A 27072-nucleotide genomic window follows, 5' to 3' on the forward strand; every position below is an offset into this window, starting at 1 on the left:
AGAAAACCCGTGGGCCACCCAGTCCAACCCCCTGCCAAGAAGCAGAACCTCTTTATTGAATACCCTTCTTTTCATGGGCTATATGTGCGTCTGATTACGTTTCTGATACTCCACATGCTTTTTCGTGTGCTTCTAGTTGCTGGGACTTTTCTGATTTTAGTTTACTGCTGCTATCCTATTGTAGTGGTTATATCAATGGTTAATCATGTCAATTAATTTTGAGTTTCAAGGACTGTCTGAATTTGATTTGCAGGAGATTCAGCGGTTGCAAGAGGATGCTGATAAGGCAAACAAGCAAGCTTCTCTGCTTGAGAGAGAGAACCAGAGGCTTGAAAGCCAAGTCAGAGATCTTTCACAGCAGGTTAGTTTGGGTGCAACTTTTTCTTGTAGGCGTCTGATGATTAATTATTCAATTGGAAGCTTGGGACACAGATGACCTGCTGCTATAGGCTGATGTTTAGAATCTTGAGAGCCTGCTGTGGAAGAAAGGTAGTGATGTGGAGTACTGAAGTAGTGAGTCTTTCCCTCCACATCTTTCTTTAGTCCCTTTACCTCTCTCACAGCAGCAGAAAATGTATGTCTAGCCAAGTGTCAAGCGTAAGTATCCCTCCCCTCCAAATATGTTCTTCATATAACAAGACCTCCCAGTGACTATGTTGCACCAGCTGTCTTCTTTTTATTTTGTGGTCACATGAGGCAGTTTCTGCTACATCATTTCTTATTATTTGTGTCCTTTCCCATCAGTTTGTCCTTTTAGACATTATGCAGGAGAAAGAGTTCCACTGCTGCATATAGCCCAGATTTTTGGTGATCACAGCCCTGTCTTTAACATATTTCAGAAATGAATAAGCTGTTCAAAACAGTAAAGAATTTGCTTGCTTCATATCTGTGCAACAAAATTCTAGTGATTTTTGTTATAAAACTGGTGCAGGTGCATTTTCCCACAGAGCCCAAAGGCCATGCCACCCCTTTTTAATTTCAAGAAGTTGCAATATGTCATGATAGCTACAATTTGGGGCCAATAGAATAAATGTTATGTTGTTTCCTACCACCTTTGAGAGTGAGGATGGAGTTGTTTTGATCTGGGACCTTCTGTCAGCATTTTACAACCCATAAGAGTTCCATGTGCATTTTCTGACAAAAATTGGGGGTTTTTCAGCTAAAAATTGGGTTTCCGGGTTCTTTGAAGAGGTCAGTGGGGATCCCAGAGGGCCCCCTAATTCCCATCCCCGCCTTAGAATAAGGAGGACAAGAACTGATGGTTGAATGGAAAGATGGAGCCCTTTCCCCCAGCTGGGAAAAAAACTTAGTTATATTAGATGTCCAGTTGTTATCCCATCTATTCCTAAGATCCGAGGAGTAAGAAGGTAATCTTTAAAAAGTTTGAGTAATAGATATGCAATGAAGTAGCATTTATCTGAACTTTTAAAACAGAATCAAAGAACATAAAATGATATGCAGATTCTTCTCCCTTTGCAGAGAAAGGAAGAATAATGCTGAGCTGGATATATAGTGATTGTTTTTCCTGTTTTGACAACTTTTTTTTTTTTGAAAAGAGACAAATTTCACAAAATATAAAAAATATCTCATTCTTTCATGGTATTTCTATTTTGAAATCACAACTTCTGATTTCTAGAAACATTTATGAAGGTAGCACTGAAACACCAAAACAAGCTGTCTCCTGTAATTGATCCCTTACTTTGGCAATAAACATGGACATTCCTAGATCTAAAAGTGAAGGGCTGTAAACATTTTTCTCTTAACCTCTTGGTGTGGTAGTGCACATGAGATTAAGTTTAATATAATATCTATTTTTTACCATTAATCCACATAGGACACAAGTATATGTGCTGAAAATCCTGCTTAATAATTCTTAAAAACATATAGTGTTTTTTTAGATTGATTCATCTTCTTTGAGACTTAATGATACTTTATTTCTCTAATCTGCAAATATGTCTTTCTTCAATCAGCAAATGCATGCCTATACCATTAAAAACAATGTCATTTAAACATGTTCAGAAAGTAACAGGGATTCACTTGTGCCAAGTAATGTACCCAAAATCGGAATAAAAATTGAATATTCTTTGTGTGAAACTGAACCATATTTTGTAGGTTTGGGGGAATCAAAAGATAAATGTGTGTGTGTGTTTAGGAACTTGGATCCTTGATGTGCATACAACACTGGGAGTTACAGGTCTGTGACAGGAACAATGTGTTTTCCCTTTTAAAGATAAGAGTACTTTTGATGGAACTTGAAGAAGCCCGAGGCAATCATGTAATCCGCGATGAAGAAGTGAGCTCTGCGGATATCAGCAGTTCTTCTGAAGTAATAACCCAGCACCTGGTCTCCTACAGAAACATTGAGGAACTTCAGCAGCAAAACCAGCGCCTCCTTGTAGCTCTCAGAGAGCTGGGTGAGGCTAAAGAGAAAGAAGAGCAGGAAACTGCTTCATCTAAGTATGTTCCCCTTTGTCAAGTAGTTTAGAAATTCAGGAACACAGTTCTACAAACTTTGATGTTCTTATATGAAAATGATATTTACAGAACGATCCTGCTTCCGCAGGTGGAGGTGGTGAGGTGGTAATGTTGTTGGTAATAATAATAATAATAATAATAATAATAATAATAATAATCTTTATTTATACCCCGCCACCATCTCCCCAATGGGGACTTGGAGCGGGTTTTGGTAATTATGACCTCGCATTTTCCTGAAATTGGGACTTAAGGCAGGTTGCAATTTAAAATGCACAGCTTAGTAGACAACATGTTACTATGTTAAAACACAATTAACTATTCATAACATTAAAACAGATTATGACACATACTTGGATAAAAACACAGATGGAAGGGCATTTAGATGGAGTTCGTTCTCATATCCCAAAGAAGGGAATTTCAAGGGGTAGCCACCAAAAAAGGCATGTCCTGAGTTCCACTGGCCATGCTTGTAAAGGCAATAGTACTGAGAAAAAGGTCTCTCCTGTGAATCTGAGGAGCCCATGCAGGCTTATATGTGGAGAGGTGGTCTGTTGCACTACCTGGGATTAAGCCATAAAGGACTGTGAGCCATGAACAGCACTATAGATTTTGCTCTTCTCCTTCAATTCAAGTCTTTCTCATTGGTCTCTCTCCAGTGCTTATCCTTCTTTTCACTCAACTCAATTCTGCACCCTTGGGCAGCATAACCTTATTTTTTTTTCAAACATTTAAAAATACTTCAAAAATGCAGCACAGTGAAGGAGAAAGTGGTGTCTGCCATGTATAATTTTATTTTTGAAACGCAAATAAGGTGCACATCCCCATTGTACACATAGCAAGTTTAAGGGTCCATATTTCATTATCTTCAGCATATGATGCAGACAGGCACACTCAGAGTCATAGACACACACTGTCTATGTCATTGGTATAGGTCCTAATGATTTTAGTGACAAAATGTGTCAAACCATGTCTGATTTTGTCCCTATCATAACTTCTTTTAGGTACTTCTCAATATGGCCAGCTAGTAATTGGAAAGTAATGTTGCCTACCTCTAACTCAGCAGATACTTGTGATCTGGATTATTATGCTTTTTTGACTCGCCACTACACATTACATCGGTCATGCCCTTCTAGCCCTTATTCTTTAATAGCTTGTTAGTTTTGAATTGCTCCAAAATTTATTTCAAGTAAAATTTGAAGGATTTAAGGGGACATTGCTGAGATAGATAACATGAAGGAATGGCTCAAGAGATACTTAAAGACTCTTTGATACTCAATGAAAATAGTACTCTTGAGGACAGTTCAAAAATATAAAAAGGAACCTAGTTTATACCTTCTGTCAGCAGATTTGCTCTTGATTAGATTTTGCAAGCTTTTTAAAAATTTATTCTTTGGCTGCCTAACATGATTGTATTAAACTTTATTTAAAGTCCTTTTAATTGTGCCAGGATATCAGAGCTGCAGAGTCAACTTGGGGAAGCTATCAGTGAATTAGAAAAGCTGAGGGAGTCACGCCACCACCAGATGCAGCTTGTTGATTCCATAGTTCGTCAACGTGACATGTATCGCATCTTGTTAGCACAAACCACTGGAGTTGCCATTCCATTGCAAGGTAGAGTCATAACTAATGCAAGCAAATAGTCATATTGTGAAATGGTGTTTTAATGCAAATGCAGTAACTTGAACAGACACGTACGCACGCTAAGGAAGCCTCAGATTTGAACTTGACATCTTCACTTTGGACTAGGAAAACGTTGGGCTTGTGGGAACAATGGTCTAGCTTGTGATAAGATTACTTCCTATGTAGTTTTTCTCTTGAGGGCAAACAAACACAAGACCAAAACTGTATAGGCCATACGTGTGAAACGCAAATCCCTTGGGACAAATGTGATCTGCCACATCATTTTCAGTGCCAGGGCAACATCATCACATTTATACAGTCTTACAATTTATTGTTGAAGGCTTTTATGGCTGGAATCACTGGGTTGTTGTAGGTTTTTTCAGGCTATATGGCCATGTTCTAGAAGCATTCTCTGCTGGAAAAAACCTACAACTATCCAGTCTTACAATTATAAACAGCCCCTTGAAGGCAACCATAAGGCTGATGTGGCCCTTGGTGAAAAATATGTTACACATTCCATCTCGCGAGTTAAACTTTGGGAAAAACTGGAGAGTTCTACAATTGATCGCCGTCTATTACATCTAATACGCCAACTTCATGAAAAGACCACACTCAAAGTAAGATGCAACCCACAGGGCCACCTCACTGAGGCTGTTGAAACATGCAAGGGTGTCAAGCAAGGCTGCATTCTGGCCCCTTTGCTGTTCAACTTCTATATAAACTCCATAGTGGCCCAGCTTCAAAACATGGACTTCCACCCCCCAAAGCTGGCGGGAAGACACATCTCCATCCTGCTTTATGCAGATGATGCTGCTGTACTCTCTAGAACACCCATTGGGCTCAAAAGAGCTTTGAGAGCATTAATACAACATTGCAACACAGATCAGCTCCAACTCAATTACAATAAAACCAAAATCATGGCTTTCGCTAATAGGCCCAGGACTTACTCTTGGAGCATAGATGGTCATAAAATTGAACAAGTTACATCCTTCAAATATCTAGGTGTAGTTTTCCAATCTAATGGTAGCAGAAGAGCTCATGGGGATCAAGTATCCAACACCGCGCAGGGGAGCTCAATTGCCATTCTTAAATATCTCAGGACAAGAGGGGGTCACTTCACACCGGCAGCGCTCAAGCTGTTTGAAGCCAAGTCATTAGCCCAACTCTTGTATGGTGCTCAGCTGGGCCCCTTCCCCAGTTTTGCCCCATTAGAGGTGGTTCAGTCCAAGTTTCTGAGATCGGCCTTGCAGGTACCTAAATGTGTTTCTAATGCCACCCTGCGACTAGAGACGGGTTTTATGAGAGTGGAGGCCAGGGTGTGGGTGGCCATACTTAACCTCTGGCTCAGACTGTCCCGTGCACCCCTTGGCCTTGCCCCACTAACCATGGAGGATGACTTCCAATCCACATGGAAGCAGGCGGTAGCATCCAAAATCTCCTCGTTGGGATTTTCTCCAGGTCTACTATTAGCTATGGATTACAATCAAGCCAAAGCACTTATTAAACAACGTATCACAGACACAGAGCGCCAACTAGATCTGGCCTCGGCTCCAACCTTTCTTGTCAGTGAAGACAGCAGATACATTGCCTTCCCTATGGCATATTTAACATACTTAGAGGTTACTATTCATCGGAGGGCTTTCACCCTGGCCCGATGCCACGCTCTCCCATCAGCTGTACTCGAAGGCCGCTACCGGAAGATCCCTTTCCCAGAGAGACTCTGCCCCTGTGACTCGGGCCATGTGGAAACAATAGAACATGTGCTCCTTCAGTGTCCGTTCTACAGGGATACCCGTGCCAGGCTTATCTTACCCCTGATAGACAAGCACCCAGGCCATTCAGGACAATTTTATACCTCCCTGCTACTTGCGGATACTAATTCAGCTACAACCTACAATGTCGCAAAGTTTTGTGCAGCAGCATACAAAATCCGCCAGGGAATGACTAGTTCCAAAAGTCAACTGTGTGTCCAGTAATCATCTTCCCTGAATCTACAATTTGGTGATGGATCTGGACATTGTATGTTTTTACCCTGTTTCCCCTTCTGCTCCCTCACCCATATTGTGTTTTTAGTAGTTGTATTTATATTTTTAATGTACCAAACATGCCAGGTTTGTAAGGAAATGTGACACTATTTCCTGTGCTGGTCAATGACCGAAATAAATGTTTTGATTTGATTTGATATGTTACACATACCTGGACTAGGGTTTTCACTGAGTCATCCTTATCAACAATTTATTATACTTCTGTAGGATATCCTTTCTGTATCTAATATACTTATTTTCTGGTTCTGAAACCAAAGAATTGAAACTTCAAAAGTGCAGCTATGCACAAGTAAGAAAACTGCATCCATGGGTTTAAAATTTGTCCAGTTGACAAAATATCCTTACTGTAGAAAGCAACTTGATAGTACAAAGTAAAAGACAAAAAAGCTCTGGCATTCAGAGGATAAAATGAATTAGGTTGTAGGGAAAATACAACCTGAAATCACTCAAAGAAGAACAGTAAAAAAGTGAAATCAATAATAAATGCTTTGTTTTATTCAGTTTGCCTCAAAATCTTTCTGTTTTGTGTAGCTTCAAGTACCTTACCAGAGGAGATGTCTGTGCCATCAACCCCTAAGCGTCTACCGGGTACACCTCAGTCCATGTCAACACCAGTTTCTGTACAAGTGAGTGAGTCAACAGAAGCTGTGGAAGCAAAAGCTGCCCTTAAGCAGGTAGTTACTGATCTTTTGACAGATAGTTTTGCCACATTTACTGAAATAACTGCTTTCTGATTAGTCTTATATTAATGTTAATGTCAAAATCCTATTACAGTTACAGGAGTTTTTTGAAAACTACAAGAAAGAAAAGGCAGAAAATGACAAGCTGCTTAATGACCAAAATGAGAAACTTCAGGGACAGGTTACGGATTTGAGGTCTCAGAATACCAAGATTTCCACTCAACTTGAATTTGCTTCCAAACGGTAAGGCAATGTTTGGGATCAATGATAAAGCTCAATGTGTTGTCTAAGTGTGTGTGTGTGTGTATGTATATGTGTGTGGGAATGTATATATATCTGTGTGTGTATATATATCTGTGTGTGGGAATGAGGGGTACTCCTAATCAGGGCCGTAGCCAGAAAAAAATTTCGGGGAGGGTTGACAATTTCGGGGGGGGGGGGGGGATTTGAAAATTTCGGGAAGGGTTGAAAATTTTGGTGGGGGGGGGGGGGGGTTGAAACCTGCCTCCTAGCTCACGCTGAAGCAAAGAGCACAGCAGGGGGCAGAGCAACCTTCAATAGCCTGCAGCTCCGCCCCTGTCAACCACCTCCACCAAGTCTGGCCTCCTTAATGAGAGCATTCAACACACACACACCCAACTTGGTTGCTTCACTACATCGGCTATTGCTACAAGTAATGACAGTGTAAATAAATTGTCAATATTTGCTTGAGATAGTGCTTGCAGTTCTGGAGGGACTCTTGATTTTTTGCATCTCATAGACTTAGGAGCATGGGGATTTGGTTAACCAGTGAAAATTCATGAGTAAACTAGTTTTTTAAAAAAAATCTGAAACATTTCGGGGGGGGGGGGATTTGAAAATTTCTGGAAGGGTTGAAAATTTTGGTGGGGGGGGGGGTTGAAACCTGCCTCCTAGCTCACGCTGAAGCAAAGAGCACAGCAGGGGGCAGAGCAACCTTCAATAGCCTGCAGCTCCGCCCCTGTCAACCACCTCCACCAAGTCTGGCCTCCTTAATGAGAGCATTCAACACACACACACCCAACTTGGTTGCTTCACTACATCGGCTATTGCTACAAGTAATGACAGTGTAAATAAATTGTCAATATTTGCTTGAGATAGTGCTTGCAGTTCTGGAGGGACTCTTGATTTTTTGCATCTCATAGACTTAGGAGCATGGGGATTTGGTTAACCAGTGAAAATTCATGAGTAAACCAGTTTTTTAAAAAAAATCTGAAACATTTCGGGGGGGGGGGGTTTGAACCCCTAAAACCACCCCCTCGCTACAGGCCTGCTCCTAATGACAAACTGCAGTATGTAATTAAAAATCTACATTTAAAAATCACTTGTACTTGAAATTACTTCAAGAAATATTAGAATGGGTGACTTCACTGTCTAATAGATCAGAGGTTCTCAAATTGTTATACGAACCACACTGTGAACCTCCTGGGTCCCCTTCAGAGTTCAGAAGGGCGGTATACAAATATCATAAATAAATAAATGTGGAACCCTAGGAAACATTGCAGGGCTTCCACAAAAAGTCTTTAAAAATCAAATGTAAAATGAATTTTAAAATAAAACCACAAGAGGCTATTTGATTGTCTCTAATGCAAAGGAAGGCTTGCAGATTATTTCCAAATACCTCCTCAGTATATGCTTACACCGAAACCAAATTTAGAAGTAAGTTGGATGCCACCCCACACTTACATATTCAGCTGTTGGATATAAAGCCATAGTTCAAAACTACTGTTAAGTGCAAAAATGAAAACATTTCATTCATCATATTAGGTATGGATCCTCTATTTTCTTGCATCAAGGTAATGGTTTGTTGTTATATTTAAAACATTTTCTCATCATTTCCAAACATTATACATTTTCAAACATTATACAAAACACTCAGGCAATAGGAATAGATGAAAGAAGAAAGAACTTTGTGGATTCACAATGATTAGTAAAAATCAGGGATGGAGTTAGCATTCCACAGGATAAACATGTCTTCTGAAAGATTCCATGACTTAGAAGATTTGGCAGCCTCTGTGATCATTTCAAATTCAGAGTGATACTTCGTTTTTAAATCTCCCAAGAGACATAAATGAGAGATGTTTATAGGAATCATAGAAGAAATGCAAAATCTAATGTAGATTCATATCCTCCCTTCTCATTTACAAAATGTGGGAGGAAAGTTCAGAACAGCCCAGTGATGACTGACCCTGTTTATTAAGTATGAAAGATTGAATAAATGGGGGGTGGAGGTGATACAAGGCCTACTTTTTATATACAGTCCAAAATGTCAATCACATTCTGCAGTTTCTATAGTTTATATGTTTATTAATAAGCTTAACAGCTAAAAAAAACTGTCAGATTTTATCTTTGTTATTCTTTATGAAGTTATGCGATGCTGCAGGATAATGTGGAGGGGTACCGACGAGAGATAACGTCGTTGCATGAGAGAATTCAGAAGCTTTCAGCAACTACTCAGAAGCAAGAGCAGATCATCAATACTTTAACACAGGAACTGAGAGGAGCCAATGAAAAACTAGCTGTAGCAGAGGTATCTGCAGTTCTTTCTTTTTGTTTCTTAGAGTTCGTTTCTTAATTATGCACTACTTCAGCAGCATATTTTTAACAGTTCTTAATGGGAATAGATATATGTAAAGAATTTTGAATGACAGACCTAGATCTCAATCTTAAAGCAAGGAAGGGGCACCTTATACTTTTTTTCAATGTTGAATATAAGTAAAACGGATCCAAATATAATCTTTCAAAGGTGAGAGCAGATAATTTGAAAAAAGAAAAGGATATATTGAAGATGGCAGAGGTTCGTCTAACTCAACAAAAAGAATCTTTAATCGCAGAACAAAGGGGTCAGAATCTGCTTCTTACAAATCTACAGTCTATTCAGGTATGTCCAGCTATTTGCCCTTCTCCTCCCCCCCCCCCCCCCCATGGTTTTCTGCTTACAACTCTGGCACTGAAATGAGTTTTTCCTCATAGCTATACTTCTTTAGGTTTATTGGGCACAAGTAAGCCTGTTTCAGGAGCTTGGCAGAAAATATTTGACAACTGACTTCCTTTGAGCATTATTTGGCAGAGAGGCTCTGTCAACATGTCTTGTTCTTTCTAGGTAATCCTGGAAAAGGCTGAGACAGAAACTCAGCAACGTCTCAATAACCAAATTGAGAAGTTAGAGCGTGAAATAGCCCAACTGAAGAAAAAGCTAGAAAATGAAGCAGAACAAAGGCATGCACTAACCAAGAATCAAGATGTAAGTATTAGAAATAAAAGAGTAAATTGTTCCATATAACTGTTTCAGCTTGGTTGATTATTGAACAGAAAAGTATCTGAATTCATGGTTAGTTCAACAACCCGGAAGAGTTTTAAAAATTAGTTTATATCTTGTTGCTACAAATCTAAGGGTTTCTTATATATAAACATTTTCTTCAACACTTTAAAGAAGCTGTATTATGAATGCACAGTAGAATGAAACAAAGATCTTTTTTCTGCTTGCAAAAAATATAATATCAACTTCTTAATAGCACAGGCAAATTCATTCTAAAGAGATTTGCAAAACAGTGTGCAAAACTTTCCTGTCCCCAAAGTTATACTTTGGATCAAACACACAAGGTAAAGAGGAAGTAATTTTAGATCAGTATTAATTAAACTTACTAAAATACTCATCTTTTTACAATACAAGATAATTAAAAGAAGAATTCATCTTAGTCTGGCACAGAAGAATATGGAGGTAAAGTGTGTGGTTGATAGAAGTTGCTTCCAGATTTAGAATGAGTAAGAAGTGTAGAAAAACTATATGTTAAGGCTTTGGAAATGGCTTTCAATTCCATTTTTATTTATGTTGTTTAATGCGTTTTATTGGTCTTTTGTGTAATTGAATGTTTTATACTATATGATTGAATGTTTTATACTATTTATTTGTATTGCTTAATTTATTGTATTGCATATATTTGCATTTTATGCTGTATGCCGCCATAAGTCCCCACGTGGAGATGGCGTGGGATATAAATAAAGTTTGTTGTTGCTGTTGTTCATGTGACTATTCCAGCTCCTTTCGGTTCCAGTTTTATTTTTGTCTCTCTTGTAGTGAAATAAAGTGTATGGATTCCCTTTCAGATTCATTTATTGGAAGCTAAAAGACAACTCGAGACTGAAATGAATCTTCATGCTAGTACAAAAGAACTGTTGAAGAATGCCCAAAAGGATATTGCAACATTGAAGCAGCAGCTTAATAATATGGAAGCTCAGTTAGCCTCTCAGTCATTGCAGCGACCCCCTGGTCAAGGTAAAAAGAAAGAATGTTTCTCATTTTGAACATTTGCAAGCTTTAAACTTAACTTGGATGGAACTCAGTGATAGTGATACTAAGAGAATGACAGCATTGTAATTAAACAGTGTTATACATTTTTGAATTCATTCATTTCAAAACAATATGTTCAAGACAATAAGGCAATTTTTTCAGTTGATTCTGATTAAATGATTTTTTTTTACATTAGATAAGCGATACGATAGCCCATGGAGAGGCATGGCCTCCAGGGCTTTCTTTCAGCCCTCCCTCTGACAACTTGAAGCTTCAAATAATAACCTAAAATAGTTCCAAACATCTCAAATTTCAATCTACAATAAAATCAGCCAATAATAGCTAATAACTGGCACATTTTGGGATGTTTTTATCATGCTTTCACCTGGCTTTTATCTAGTTTAAGGGTAGTTGCAGGGCAAAAACTGGTTCTCTCGCCCTCTGCAGTTGGTCCTGATTTGCACTGAATAATAATAATAATAATAATAATAATAATAATAATAAACTTTATTTGTACCCTGCCACCATCTCCCCGATGGGGACTTGGTGCGGCTTACATGAGGCCAAGCCCAAACAAAAATTACATAAAATAAAACCGAAAATGCAAATAATGAACAATAATAACGTAATTACATAAAACAAATGAAAACATAGCAATATAAGATTACAATAAGCACAATCACAATGACAATGGGCAAGCTACATGTAAAGGATAAAAGAAAAGCTGATTAAAAACAGATTAAAAACTCAAACGAGATAAAACAGAGACAGATTATTTGTGGAGGAGAGCTCATTATAGTGGAGGTCGTGGAACCAAGCTTTCCCATAAGGGGGGAATGTACTCCAATAACAAAAAACATTGAGGCAAAACACTAGTGTGAGGATGTAAATCTATTCATCAAATGCGCAGCGGAAGAGCCAGGTTTTGAGGTTCTTTTTAAAGGTTTCTAGGGTAGGGGCTTTCCTAATCTCTCCAGGTAGTGAGTTCCAGAGTCGGGGAGACATAGAGGAAAAAGCTCTCTCCCTTGTACTCACCAGGTGAGCCTGTAAGACTGGCAGGGGCAAAAGAAGGGCCTCCCCAGAAGAACGGAGGGCCCGAGTTGGTTCATGAAAGGAGATACAGTCACAAAGGTAGGCGGGTCCCAAACTGTTCAGGGCTTTATAGGTGATAACCTGCACCTTCAATTGGGACCGGAAAATAAACGGCAGCCAGTGGAGCTCCTTGAACACATTTAGATGCATTTGTTCTAAAAAGTTATAAATGCTTTGGTATGGCATGAGGAATGTCGGGGAAATTTGGAATGTTTTGTTGAACATGTGTGTATACTCAGATAATGTATTGAAAAGTCATGACGTTCATGAAAATAAATCCAATGTAATTATTTTAACTTTAATGTATTGATTTCAATTTTTAGGACAGACTAATACAAGCGAAGATAGGGATGATCTTGTAAGTCACTTGAGAAAATCTGAAGAGCAAGTTAATGATTTAAAGGAAAGGCTAAAGACAGCAACAAGTAATGTGGAACAGTACCGAGCGATGGTTCTGAGTCTTGAAGATTCTCTTAACAAAGAGAAACAGGTAATTTGGCGCTAATACTATCCAATAAATACAGACTTAGTCATGCTTGTAGCAAACCGATTGAAATTAGTGTGACAAGTTCATCCTGGATAAAGTGATTTTCATTTCTGTATGTTAGATCCATTCCAATGAACATATGCAAGTAAGATTATTATGACATGTGGCAGGAGAACCTGGAACTCAGCTCAGTAGTGTTCAGGGTAATTCCTGATTATCCAATAGTTCTTTACATCTAGTGCCTTATCTGCATCCTTTGGAAGGATAAAGTTAGTTAGCTTCATCTGGTTCAGAAGGTCACAATCATACTACAGGATAAACCACAGAAGCATGATACTGCCATTAAAAAGAGGTTTTGGGCTAAATTTCACTTTTTGGCTTTAAAATGTAACTGGATTGGTTCAATGAGTCTTATTCTAAAAGTTAGGATCATATTAACCACTGTGAATTTCTTCTATAATGTTTGTATATGGGTTAAATATAAAATTATATATTGTATTGCTTTTACTGTTAGCCACTTTGGGCTAACAGTAAAAGGTCGTTGGATCTCTATTTTAGACAGATAAGACAGGATACAAATAATAATAATAATCATCATCATCATAATCATCATCATCATCATCCTGACCTAATGATTGTGTTAAAAAAACAAGTATGGATTGTTGATGTTGCAATCCGAGGCGACAGCAAAATTGAAGAAAAATAACTGGAAAAGCTGACACGATACGAGGATTTAAAGATCGAACTGCATAGACTCCGGCACAAGCCGGTCAGTTTGGTCCCAGTGGTGATCGGCACACTGGGTGAGGTGCCTAAAGACCTTAGCCTGCACTTGAACACAATCGGTCCTGACAAAATTACAATCTGCCAGCTACAAAAGGCCGCCCTACTGGGATCTGCACACATTATTTGCCGATATATCACACAGTCCTAGACACTTGGTAAGTGTCTGACGTGTGATCCAATACAACAGCCAGCAGAGTTATCCTGTTTGCTATGTACTAATCGTTTTATGTTAATAATAATAATAATAATAATAATAATAATAATATAGCTAGGGCATCAATTCTGCACATTTCTCTGTTCAGCTGATTTTTAAAATAAATTTATTATGTTATCATTGGAATGTTTCACTGAAGCAATGGAATCTACTAAATTATATTGCTTTTAAAAATTAATTTATTTTATATCCCATCTTTTTCCCAGCATGGGTTTCAAGGCAGCATCCCACCTTTAAAAATGCAATTCAGTTAATAAGCTTCCCATGCAAAGGATAGCTACAATTAAATTAATTTTCTGCTTTAAAAAAAAAAGAATATTGCAGGTTAAAATCATTTTTTACAACCACATACATAAATCATAACAAAAGTGAAAATGCCTGCATGACACATGTAAAGCTTGGTCTGCCACATCATATTGAAAGTCAAAAGCTTCCTTTACTTGTCAGTGGAAGGACAGCACTGAACTTCCTGGATATAGAGTTCAACCCTCTGCCAAGAAGCAGGAAAATCGTATTCAAAGCACCCCTGACAGATGGTCATCCAGCCTCTGTTTAAACGCCTCCAAAGGATCTCTTTTTTCTATAGTTACAAGTTGATGAAGCGTACCTGGATTCAGTAAGGCCTTCAACAAGGTCCCCCACAACCTTCTGGCAAACAAACTAGTCCAATGTGGGCTAGGCAAAACTATGGTTAGGTGGATCTGTAATTGGCTAAGTGGACGAACCTAGAGGGTGCTCACCAAAATGCTCCCTCTTCATCCTGGAAAGAAGTGACGAGCGGAGTGCCACAGGGTTCGGTCCTGGGCCCGGTCCTGTTCAACATCTTTATTAATGACTTAGATGAAGGGCTAGAAGGCATGATCATCAAGTTTGCAGACAACACCAAATTGGGAGGGATAGCCAATACTCCATAAGACAGGAGCAGAATTCAAAACTATCTTGACAGATTAGAGAGATGGGCCAAAACTAAGAAAATGAAGTCCAACAGTGACAAATGCAAGATACTCCACTTAGGCAGAAAAAATAAAATGCAAGGATACAAAACGGGGAATGCCTGGCTCGAGAGCAGTAGGTGTGAAAAAGATCTTGGAGTCCTCGTGGACAACAAGTTAAACATGAGCCAACAATGTCAAGTGGCGGCAAAAAAAAGCCAATGGGATTTTGGCCTGCATCAATAGGAGCATAGTGTCTAGATCCAGGGAAGTCATGCTACCCCTTTATTCTGCCTTGGTCAGACCACACCTGGAATATTGTGTCCAATTCTGGGCACCACAATTGAAGAGAGATATTGATAAGCTGGAAAGTGTCCAGTGGAGGGCAACTAAAATGATCAAGGGTCTGGAGAACAAGCCCTATGAGGAGTGGCTTAAAGAGCTGGACATGTTTAGCCTGAAGAAGAGAAGGTTGAGAGGGGACATGATACCCATGTATAAATACGTGAGAGGAAGTCATAGGGAGGAGGGAGCAAGCTTGTTTTCTGCTGCCCTGGAGACTAGGACGTGGAACAATGGCTTCAAACTACAATAAAGGAGATTCTCCCTGAACATTAGAAAAAACCTCCTGATTGTGAGAGCCATTCATTAGTGGAACTCTCTGTCCTGGAGTGTGGTGGAGACTCCTTCTTTGGAAGCTTTTAAACAGAGGCTGGATGGCCATCTGTTGGGGGTTCTTTGAATGCGATTTTCCTGCTTCTTGGAAGGGGGTTGGACTGGATGGCCCATGAAGTCTCTTCCAACTCTATGATTCTGTTATTCTCTTGGGGGTGCTTTGAAGGTGATTTTCCTGCTTCTTGGCAGGGAGTTGGACTGGATGGGACATGAGGTGTCTTCCAACACAATGATTCTATGATCTCTATAACTTGTCCCCATGAACAACCTGGATGCAGTGTTTGGGGCCTGCTATAATTTCTGAATAGTTTTCCTAAGGCAGCTGAATTGATTTGTTGCCTCAGTGGAATCGATTGCTGTGTCAAATTAAGATTCAGTTAAGTGATGTAATGTTCATTCACACCATCCTTACTGTTAATGTTCAGCAATTGTGTGCATTGTCCCTCTCAGTGTGTTGTAGTTTGCATCAAATAAAATTAGTATTTTTGTCATATGTATTTACGTCTGTGAAGAACTATAAACCATGTTATAGGCAAAGTCATATTTGCCCCTGAATATAGCAATTGGCCCTTGGTCTGTTAAATCCATTGTATTTTTTCAGTTTGTATCTTGACTTTCTTCTCCCAAGGAACCCAGGGCAGCCTAGGTCTCTTGTATTCCGAAATGTTTATCCTTACCATGCAGGTAACAGAGGAAGTTCGGACAGCTGTAGAAGCCCGCTTGAAGGAATCGTCTGAGTATCAGTCCCAGTTAGAAAATAAACTGATGGAGGTAGAAAAGGAAAAACAGGAACTTCAGGATGAAAAGAGGAAAGCTATTGAAAACAAGGAACAACAGGTTTGTCAGTATAAGTTTTCTATGTTACATGTTTTCCTTTCATTATACCTTTTACGGGTTAGGACAGACAACCATTGTATTCACTCAACTGTAATCAAGAAAAATTATTGAATGAACAATTCATTGTATTTTCTATACAGCTTTCTGAGCTAAAGAAAAATCTTGCCAGTATGAAGTCTGAACTCCAGGAAGCTCTTCAGAGGGCAAGCACAGCTCTTAGTAATGAACAACATGCTAAACGGGACTGCCAAGAGCAAGTAAGCATCTTAATATATCATAATGGTTGGATTCATTTCAATATATGTTGAGTTAGTTTGATATGACAGTAATTTGTATAATTGTCCAAATCATGTTTGCACATTCTAGCACTTGGAAAGAGTATCTAAGTGCTAGGGTGCAACAAATGGGAGGGCATGGGAGGTGGAGGAGGCTGCTTGGGAATCGGCCTTTTCCATGCAACTGCCACCCCTGCCACAATGCCTACAAATTGTACCATTACAATTAATAGGAGAGAGATACTCTTTCACCTGACATCACAACAGAGTCCAGTGATCCAGTAATAAAATGTTTATTGAATCAATTATATAAAAAGCAAAAAAGGTCAAATCTATTTTTTGAGTAATCTTTATTAAGAACTAGCTTTACCCGCCACGCGTTGCTGTGGCCAGCCTTCTCTCCCTCTTTCTCGGCTTCTTTCACTCCTTCCTTCATTCCGTTTTCTTCTTTCCTTTCTTCCTTCTCTACCTGTTTACTTCCTTCTTTAGCTGTTTGCTTTCATCCTTTCTTCTCCTTATTTCTTTCCTTCCCTGCATCTTTCTCTCCTTCTTTCTCTTTTTCCTTTCCTGCATCTTTCCTCCCTTCCCTTTTTTCTTTCCTTCTCTCCTCCTTCCTTCTGTACCTCTTTCCTTCCTCCTCCCTTTTTCTTTTCCTTCCTTTTTGTCTCCTTTATTCCCTCTCTTTCTCTTTCCTTCCTTCCTTCGCTCTGTAGTTCCATACTTCCTTTTCTTTCTTTCTTTCTTTGTTTGTTTCCTTCCCTCCCTTTCTCTTCTTCATTTGCTTTCTTCCCTTCCCTTTCTCTTTGGGTCAGGGCGGGAAGGGACGGGGCGGGGATTGGAGGGGGCGTAGTTTCCTGGGAAGGGGCGTGACCGGCGGAGGAGGAGAGGCAGGAGGGAAGGATTGCATCAGTGCGGGAAGGGGCAGGGCGGTGAAGGGAGGGGGCGTAGTTTTCTCGGAGGGGGAGGGGGCGGAGGGGGAGGAGGGGGAGGAGGGAAGGATGGCGTATGGGTGGGTAGGGGCGGGGCGGCGGAGGGTGGGGGTGTGGCTGTCTCGGAGGGGGCGTGGGCGGGGGAGGAGGAGGAGGGAAGGATGGCGTATGGGCGGGTAGGGGCGGGGCAGCAAAGGGAGGGGTGTGGCTTCCGCGGAGGGGTCGTGGTCCGGCCATGTGCGCGTGCCGGGCGGCTCGCGCCGGAACGCCTCTGCGCATGCTCTGTTTGTTTCTGTGATTGTGAGTTTGTTGTAATGTTGTTTTGAATTGTGATGAGTGTTGTGCATACCTTGTGGTTTGAGGTATGTGTACGGCAAGTTTGGTGAGTTTTCGTCCAGGGGTTTTCGCGTTTTGCGGCCCCTAAGGATGCCCTTTTGGATTTTATATATATAGATTCTGTTAAAAGAAAAAAAGAAAAAAGTGTGTAGTATTATAGAGAGAGAGAGAGAGAGAAAGAGAGAGAGAAATAATAATGAGAAATAGAGAAAAAGAATAAAAAGTTGTTTGTTGACTTCAGAGTGGAGTCTTTCATTTCTTTCTCTTCTCTCTTCTACTTCTTTTTCCTTTCTGTTCCTTCTTTTCCCCTTTTCCTTCCTCTTTCCCCTTTTCCTTCCTCATCTCCTTCTTTCTATACTAATATGTCTCTCCTTTTCAATCTTAAATAGTCTATAACTTTCGACCAGTCTGTTTCCTTTATCGGGGTCCCCTTATTTTTAGATATTAAATATATTAGTTTGTCCATATTTCTAATATCTTCAGTTTTCTCCAACTAGACCTCTGCTGGAATCTCTTCCTTTTTCCAAAGCCTTGCATAGCAAATTATTGCTGCCATGTTTAGCAAAAATAATAATTTATCCGTGTTCTTATCTAATTTCTGATCGATTATAGGAAGCAGAAATATTTCCGGTTTCATAGAGATTTTTATAATTAATATCTTTTGTAACTTGATTTGTATTTTTTCCCAGGATGTTATTGCCTTCTCACAATGCCACTACATATGAAAAAATGATCCAATTTCCTGCATTTCCAACATTTTTATTTCTATTTTTATACCAAAAAATAGCTCAAGAGCAGATGTTGGATCTGAGAAAGGAATTAAAGGAAGAATTAGGGGCAATGAAGACAGAAATCTCTTCAATACAAAGAGAAAGGATTTAAAAATGAAAAAAAGGAAATAAAAAGAGAACAGGAAAACATTCCTGTTAGAATGAAAAATCTAAACCTAAAAAGTGACAGACTAGAAGCGAGAAAAGAAGCAATAAAAATTAGAATATCAACTGAGATTGAGAAATATCCACAAAAAATGTGTGAAAATATACAAGAAAAAGTGATAAGAGATATTAGCAGAAATGTTGTATTGGGCTTAACAATAAGTACTGGATCAAATGGACGTAATCTACAGAGTCAATACAATCTATGCCAAATTATTTCTATGAACATAAACACAGGAACTTCTCCCAAGATAAATCTTCCAAACATACATAAGCATAGACAGGAACATTAAACAAGAAATTTGATGATGCAGGAACCAGGGACTTGGTAACATAAACAGGAGACTGAATCCCCAATAGCAACATTGCTTCCTCTGAGAAGCTTGAAGCCAAATCACTTAATTTAAGCCCATCCGGGCACCCATGCATCATGCCTAACACACCAGGACTTCAAGGTCTTATCGCAAACCCGCTGGGAAGATCTAGTTTGCCTGTTTTTCATGCCCTGTGTTCTCAAGTTCCATCTACACTCTCTTGAAACCTCCCTGTCTTCCCAAGGTTGTTTCTCAAGGGAACCAGTATTTTTGGTTTCCCGTGTTGCTTAGGAATGACTTGAAGAATTCCAAACATCAGCCTTGTCTGCCTGCAATTCCCCCTGAACACAGATGTCTCATTTTGGAACCCATCATCTCCCCTCATTCTGAACATTCAGAAAAATCCTCTGATACTTACCAGACTACAACACCACTATTCTACTCCTGCTTGATTTGCTTACCCTGGAATTGTTAAACTTGTTAGTGGGATATTAATGTATTCTGTATTAATTTAGTTCCTAGATGTGAACCTAAATTTTGGGGAATTGGGGGGGGGGGGGGGGAGAGAATGAGTAACCAGAATCCATAAGGATTGAGACATTGTGATATGTGTGTGTGTTTTTACAGGCCAAAATAGCTGCAGAAGCACAGAATAAATATGAACGAGAGCTGATGCTTCATGCTTCTGATATTGAAGCCTTACAGGCTGTGAAAGAACAGGTCGCGAAGAATTCTGGCATCAAACAACAATTGGAGGAAGCAGCCCAGAAAGCAGAATCTGCATTGCGAGAGAGCAAGGCCTCATGGGAGGAGCGAGAGAGGACCCTGAAGGTATCCTCTGGTCCCATTTGCCCATATAAAGTGTATAATCTTTGATTTCAAGTTTCTTTTAAACTTTTGAGGTAACAAAGTCCATCTTTTCCTGTAGGATGAAGCTTCTAAGCTTGCATCTCGCTGTACAGACTTAGAAAAGCAAAACCAATTGTTGCATGAGCAGCTGGAAAATTTAAGTGACAAGATGATGTCTGCAATGAAAGAAGGCGTACCAGGTGCATTGAATGTGTCTCTCAGTGAAGAAGGAAAATCACAAGAGCAAATAGTAGAAATTCTCCGGTATGTGATATCTAGTAATGTATATTGTCCTGAAATACTGTGTTGTGTGCCCATACATGTATATCTGCTTCAGGCTACAGTAAAAAGTTTGTTTCTATTCAAAAGGATACATGATATTCTTCATACTCTGAGAACGAATTTGTTGAAATGAAAACATCTTATCATTTTAGCTGTTAAAGATCCACAAAATGAAATTAAGTGGCTAGATTGTCCTTTTCCTTATCTTCCTCTCGAATTGCCACTTCATTATGGGCATTATGTCCATTGCTGTGAGTTGAGTGTAGTTTCTCCTTTAGAATGGCTTTATTTTCATAGGACGATTACACAACAAAATTAAATGCCTTTCCCAGGACTTACTTGACTTCCAGCTTGGCAGACGCCATGGGCTTTCTGCATTCCTCTCAGAAACTGTCCTTGCCTGGCGCTGGGGTAGAGCAAGGCTCTCCCCTCATCGATGGACCGAAGTTGATGAGGTGCCAACCCACAGGGAATAAGCCTGGATGGCGAAGTTTGACCTCCGGTCAGGGGGTAGAGCTTCGTGACAGGTCGAAGGACCCGTAGGGCTGCAGAGCGTGGCAAGGAACGCCTGATGCTCAAAACTTAAAAGAAGATAGAGGGAGGAGCTGAAGACGACAGAAGAAAAAAGATATTGAATTACTAAAGCATGGAAGAAACGAAGACATCAAAGAGAACAAACTACTTAAATATCAACAAAAAGAGATGGAAAAAGTAATACACTCAATGGAAAAAAACAATAATAGCTATAAAAACTCAACAAGAGATTTTAGAGGCAAAAGAGAAAGAATACCAATTGAAATTTAGGAAAATAAAGGAGGAAGAAAAAGAAAATATAAAAGAAACATAAAAGCTCAGGCTTGCCAGGGACATTAAAAACAATAAAAAGGGCTTCTTTTCTTATGTCAGAAGAAAAACGAAGAACAAGGAGGCGATAGGGCCTTTTCGAGGAGAAGATGGAGCAATGCTGATGGGGGTAGGGAAAAGGCAGAACTACTTAATGCCTTCTTTGCCTCGGTCTTCTCACAGAAAGAAAGTCATCTTCAACCTCAGCAAGATGGAGTGGATGAGGGATTAGAGGACATCGAACCCCACATTGGGAAAGTCGTCCTGTTCAACATCTTTATTAATGACTTAGATGAAGTGTAAGAAGGCATGATCATCAAGTTTGCAGACAACACCAAATTGAGAGGGATAGTCAATACTCTAGAGGACAGGAGCAGGATTCAAAACGATCTTGACAGATTAGAGAGATGGGCCAAAACTAACAAAGTGAAGTTCAACAATGACAAATTCAAAATATTCCACTTTGGCAGGAAAAACGAAATGCAAAGATACAGAATGGGAGACAATGCCTGACTCAACAGCAGTACGTGTGAAAAACATCTTGGACTCCTCGTAGACAGCCAGTTAAACATGAGCCAACAATGTCAAGTGGCGGCAAAAAAAAGCCAATGGGATTTTGGCCTGCATCAATAGGAGCATAGTGTCTAGATCTAGGGAAGTAATGTTACCCCTCTATTCTGCATTGGTTAGACCACACCTGGAATATTGTGTCCAAATTCTGGGCACCACAATTGAAGAGAGACTGACAAAGTGGAATATGTCCAGAGGAGGGCGACTAAAATGATCAAGGATCTGAAGAACAAGCCCTCTGAAGAGCGACTTAAAAAGCTGGGCATGTTTAGCCTGAAGAAGAGAAGGCTGAGAGGAGACATGATGGCCATGTATAAATATGCGAGAGGAAGTCATAGGGAGGAGGGAGCAAGCTTGTTTTCTGCTGCCCTGGAGACTAGGATGCGGAACAGTGGCTTCAAACTACAAGAAAGGAGATTCCATCTGAACATGAGGAAGAACTTCCTGACTGTGAGAGCCGTTCAGCAGTGGAACTCTCTGCCCCGGAGTGTGGTGGAGGCTCCTCCTTTGGAGGCTTTTAAACAGAGGCTGGATGACCATCTGTCAGGGGTGCTTTGAATGCAATATTCCTGCTTCTTGGCAGGGGGTTGGACTAGATGGCCCATGAGGTCTCTTCCAACTCTTTGATTCTATGAAATTATTATAAACATGGTGGCTCAGTTGTCCCAGAATACTTTTGAAGAGATAGAAGGTAACATTGACAGGATCGACAGGATTCAATCCAACTATGCAAGAAGGTATAACACACCCCGAGATGTTATCTATTTTGGAAAGAAAAGTCTTCGAGATTAAGTTCTGAAGGAAAATGCAAAAACTCTGACCTACTAAAAAGGAAACAAAATAGTAATTCTAAAAGAATACCCAATGGCAGTTTTAGAAAGAAGACGTAAATACTTTTTTCTAACAGATGAACTAAAAAAGAGGAACATAAAGTTCAAATGGGAAAGAAGAGAAGGTATCCTGGGAAGATAACAGACACTGGTTGACAACGGAGTATAAGGCAAGGGCATTCTATGAAAGAGGCATAAAGAAAGTTGTAGGAAAAGAAGAAAAATAAAAGACCAAACAGAAGGAGAAGACAGAAAAAGAAATGAGAGGGGGTAAAGAACAAGAAGACAGGGGAGGGCCACAAAAGAAAACCCAAATAAAAGGAGAAAAATATGGCACCAGATCAAAAAAGGGCAGTTTGATGTGATTTCTTTACAGGAAACACACATTTGTCATAAACACGTAGCACACTTGAACCAGAAAATTCTTGGGAAAACATACTATGCATCATGTGGTGGTGGTGGTGGTGGGGGGGGGGGGTGTTGTAACATGTAAACGAGAAAATTGCATTGGAACAGGTCTTTAAAGACCAGGAAGGAAGAATATTGGGAACAATTATTGAATTTGGGGGAAGGAAACCGCTCCTTTGTAACATCTATGCACCGAATAGGGCAAAGACAAAATTTGTAGAAATGTTAAAGAATAAGATAAATGAACAAGACTACGATGACCTAATTATTATGGGAGACTTTAACGGGGTATTAGACAGAGCTACAGATAAGTCAAACGAAAATAAAATAACAAAAAACACCCCACACGGGGGAATTGAAGGAGGACTTAGGGCTGGAGGGTATCTGGAGGCATTACCACAAAGATGAAATAGATTATACTTACTTCTCAAACCGTCATAACTCATGGTTGAAACCCGAACTATCCGAGACCTACTTGCTTTTCAGAAAGCCTGTAAAACCTTTCTCTTCCGACAAGCTTTCGATGGGTGAATAACTCAGGACTATGTCTGTTCTTGTTTTATTGTATTTTAAAGTTAATTGTATTGCTTTAATCTACTGCTGTAAACTGCCCCGAGCCAAATTGGGAGTAGTGGTATACATGTCAAATAAATAAATAGTGTCGGATATATATGATATGGGGGACAAAAGAAATAGTCACAAAGGTACTAAAATAGAAAATCCTCACAACAGTAAACTCAGACCATGCTCTGTTAGAGATAACACTGGAAAGCACAATAAATAGAGAAAAGATATTCAGATGGAGATTAAATGACCAACTAATAGAAGGTCAAAAAGAACAGGACTTAAAAAAAGTGAATTCTTTAAATTTAATACGGAACAAGATACGGCAATAGATATCATATGGGATACATCCAAAGCATATATGAGAGGTCAGTTTATTCAACAAAACGCAAAAAAAAAAGAAATAAGGAAAGAAATGCAGAATTCAAAAAGATGGAGGAAATCATGAAAACGGAGACGAAGCTGAAAAACAATCCTATAGATAAAGAACTTCCACTACAACTGGTAATACTGAAGAAACAAATAAATACGGTACACCTAGAAGAAATAAGCAAAAAAATTAAAATATATGAAGCAACAACAGTTTGAAAATGCCAACAAGATAGGAAGATGGTTAGCCTGGAAAATCTTAAAGAAAAACAAACACAACATATAAACAGGATTGAAGAAGAGGGGAAAACCTATTAACAACAGAAAGAGATAGAAAAACAATTTAACAAATATTACCAAAGTGTATATGCTGACGACAACATTCCGAAGGAAAAAATAGTACAATATTTGGAGAAACCAAAAATTAAGAAAATCTCAAACGAACATAGAGAAATATTAAACAAGAAAATGACAGAAGAGGAACTACGCAAAGTAATTAAAAAAAGAATTTGAGACAAAAGATCTTAAAGACCGATACAAAACTTATAAGAAGAATTTATCAACAGCTACAGTTGTGGGCAACAGAAGAACAAGTGAAGGAAGTGATGATTAAATGGGCAAAGGCAATAGGGCATACAATCAACATGGAAAATGGGAAGAAATTTGGTTGAAGAAATTAAAATACTCATATGCTACTGAAATTAAGGAAAAATGGTTTAAAATGTTCTATATGTGGTACCTCACCCTAGAAAAATTAACTAAGTATAGTAAGGGTAAGACAAACAAGAAGTGCTAGAGATGTGGGAAACATACAGCTACCTTTATCCATATGTGGTGGGAATGCAAAGTAGTTAAAAAACTGGAACGAAATATATAAAAATGGGAGAAATTCTACACCTTAAATTTGAATTTAAACCAGAGTACTTCTTACTTGGAATCATAGACTTTCAAATAGATAAAAATGATGACACTATCTTCTTTTATCTTGCAATGGCTGCAATAATAAGTATAGCCCGCCTTTGGAAAATGAAAGAAACAGCAACAATGAAGGATTGGATTGAAAAAGCGATGGATATTATGAACATAGATCTGTTGACCCAACAAGTCGCTCTAAATAGACTACCACAAAACAAAACAGACTGGAGTAAATTTATTAATTTCCTAAAAAAAGAAAAGTTACAAATATTAACAATAAGTGAATGAAGAAGTCCTAAGGGCCATAACAATGGAATATGATTCATATAATATAAATTAGATAAAGTAAAAAGCAAAGGAATACAAACACCACCAAAGCGATCTCGAAGTATTCAGGGAAACATACATGTTTAATTGTCTAATGATTTATGTATGTGTTTGATACGGGTTCATATACACACACACACATACATATCTATAGATAGACAATGTCATATCAGTGCAAAACCATGGAGTTCACAGCAACATTTCTTAGTCTCTGCTTTTTTCAACTACCCTCCTTTCTCTCTCTCCCTCTCTCGCCCTCCCTCTCCCTGACATACACACACAGTTACTAAATTATAATCCCAGTGTATCAAAGTAAATCCCACCATTTCCCAGCAAGCAGCCATGTTTGTTGGGGTTTTTTAAGTTTCAGCATGTTTTGTCTGTGAAGTAGACATTTAATATCAAAATGTATTACATTCCATTACAGATTCATACGTCGAGAAAAAGAGATTGCAGAAACAAGGTTTGAGGTAGCTCAAGTGGAGAGTTTACGCTATCGGCAAAGAGTGGAACATTTGGAAAGGGAGCTTCAGGAGCTTCAGCAGAGTCTCAATGCAGAGAGAGAGAAGGTTCAGGTATGTATGCAAATGCTTGCGTTTATGAGTTATTGTGCAAATATTCTGTTGACAGGTAAGCATTTCATTACAAATCCTACAGACATTATCGATAGCATCTGGGTAACAGAGATTTCTTTGTAAAAAAAAATTAAAAGTGATATTTCTCATAGGTATGCTTCTCAAATCCTTCATTCATTACAACAGGAAGGAGACAAATTTTCAAAAATGTGCCAAAAAAATAAAACTTTAAAAAGAACGAACTAATTAGCTTAAGTCTGATTTTCCAGTTGTATTCCCTAGATAAGATGGTATTCCACTGGAAGATACTACGAACAGTCTACAGTCTAGCACCAGAGTCTACAGTTTAGCACCAAGCTACAAAGCAATGCAGAATATTTAATTTATTTGTGTTCAATATTTATCCCTCTTTTCAGACAAAATGCCCCCCAGGAAAGCTTGCAAATAGGTAATTTGTCATTTCCACATCCACAGACATGCAGTCTTAATAAATGCACATTAGACCTTCATTATCATTCTGGATACCAATAATAATGCCAGAAGAGATAGGTATTCAAATGTGTTTTAAATTCTGACAGGTCATTTAGCGTTTGGATCTCTTCGACAGGTCGTTCCACAGTCTTGGGGCAGCCAGTGAAAAGGTCTTCTGGGTGATGGTCACCATTCAGGTTCTGGCAGACTGGAGTGACCACCTCTCAGAGGACATAAATGTCTGGGGTGGATTGTACAGGAGAAAGTGACCCTGTAGTTAACTTAGACCTAAACTATATAGGGCAATGAAGTCCAGTAGGCCTAGGAATTGAAAAAAGTCTAGATTCCTTAGTGTCTCGGACTTTGGGGTAGTAATCGTCTTTGCAGGAGAAAAGATAACTCTGAAATAATAGGATATAGAAATTTTATACACCACTTCACAAATAACCAACAGGCAGAGTAACACACACAGATTTATTAAGTGGCTATACCTTATGTACTCAATATGTAATAGGTAACTTGGTTTAAGGGTTTAAATGTCTTGTTCACATTATTTTTCACTCCCTTAAAATTGTAACTTTCACTGCTACAATAAGAAAATTAAATGGAATAAAACTCCGGGTTTGCACAGTTATCTGGATTGCAGTATCACTTTGAATTTTAGGTGACAGCAAAAACAATTGCTCAACATGAAGAACTTATGAAGAAGACTGAGACCATGAATGTATTAACAGAAACCAACAAGATGCTGAGGGAAGAGAAAGAGAGACTTGGACAGGACTTGCAGCAAATGCAAGCAAAGGTTAGTATGCATGATCAAATTAAGCTTTAAAATTCTGCATGAAATGAAATCTAAAGCATGTCCATACTTACTTAGATGCACTGAAATAAATGTGTGTTTCACATTCTAGTTGGCTTTCTGGTACTCTGTTGGAATTATATAAAATGATTTTAAATGTTTGGAATTAATGATATGCTATTTTTGGTCCACCAAAAAAGTTATGCTGAAACAAAAATGTTCAATCTACTTAAGAGAAATTTAGCTCTCACTGTGTCCTACAGTCCGTAAGTGTCCTAAATAGAAGTTTTCAAAGCAAGAAAGATACTATTCATTTACTGAAATACAGT

General features: G+C 39.0%; 1 protein-coding gene across 2 annotated transcripts in view; it reads left to right on the forward strand.

Moving 5' to 3' along the window:
• TPR (translocated promoter region, nuclear basket protein) overlaps positions 1-27072 on the forward strand; it is an 85489-nt gene that overhangs the window by 18136 nt on the left and 40281 nt on the right. For both annotated transcript variants that reach the window (XM_060774511.2, XM_060774513.2), the window contains exons 13-28: positions 254-361; positions 2231-2457; positions 3923-4086; positions 6672-6814; positions 6915-7063; positions 9206-9368; positions 9585-9719; positions 9942-10082; positions 10946-11114; positions 12545-12711; positions 16000-16152; positions 16293-16409; positions 19569-19772; positions 19870-20054; positions 25326-25473; positions 26609-26746. In XM_060774511.2, coding sequence (XP_060630494.2) covers positions 254-361; positions 2231-2457; positions 3923-4086; positions 6672-6814; positions 6915-7063; positions 9206-9368; positions 9585-9719; positions 9942-10082; positions 10946-11114; positions 12545-12711; positions 16000-16152; positions 16293-16409; positions 19569-19772; positions 19870-20054; positions 25326-25473; positions 26609-26746 — 2511 coding nt within the window. The remainder of the gene's footprint in view (positions 1-253; positions 362-2230; positions 2458-3922; positions 4087-6671; positions 6815-6914; positions 7064-9205; positions 9369-9584; positions 9720-9941; positions 10083-10945; positions 11115-12544; positions 12712-15999; positions 16153-16292; positions 16410-19568; positions 19773-19869; positions 20055-25325; positions 25474-26608; positions 26747-27072) is intronic.

The sequence above is a fragment of the Anolis sagrei genome, chromosome 4, assembly GCF_037176765.1.
Source record: "Anolis sagrei isolate rAnoSag1 chromosome 4, rAnoSag1.mat, whole genome shotgun sequence".
Lineage (NCBI taxonomy): Eukaryota > Metazoa > Chordata > Lepidosauria > Squamata > Dactyloidae > Anolis > Anolis sagrei.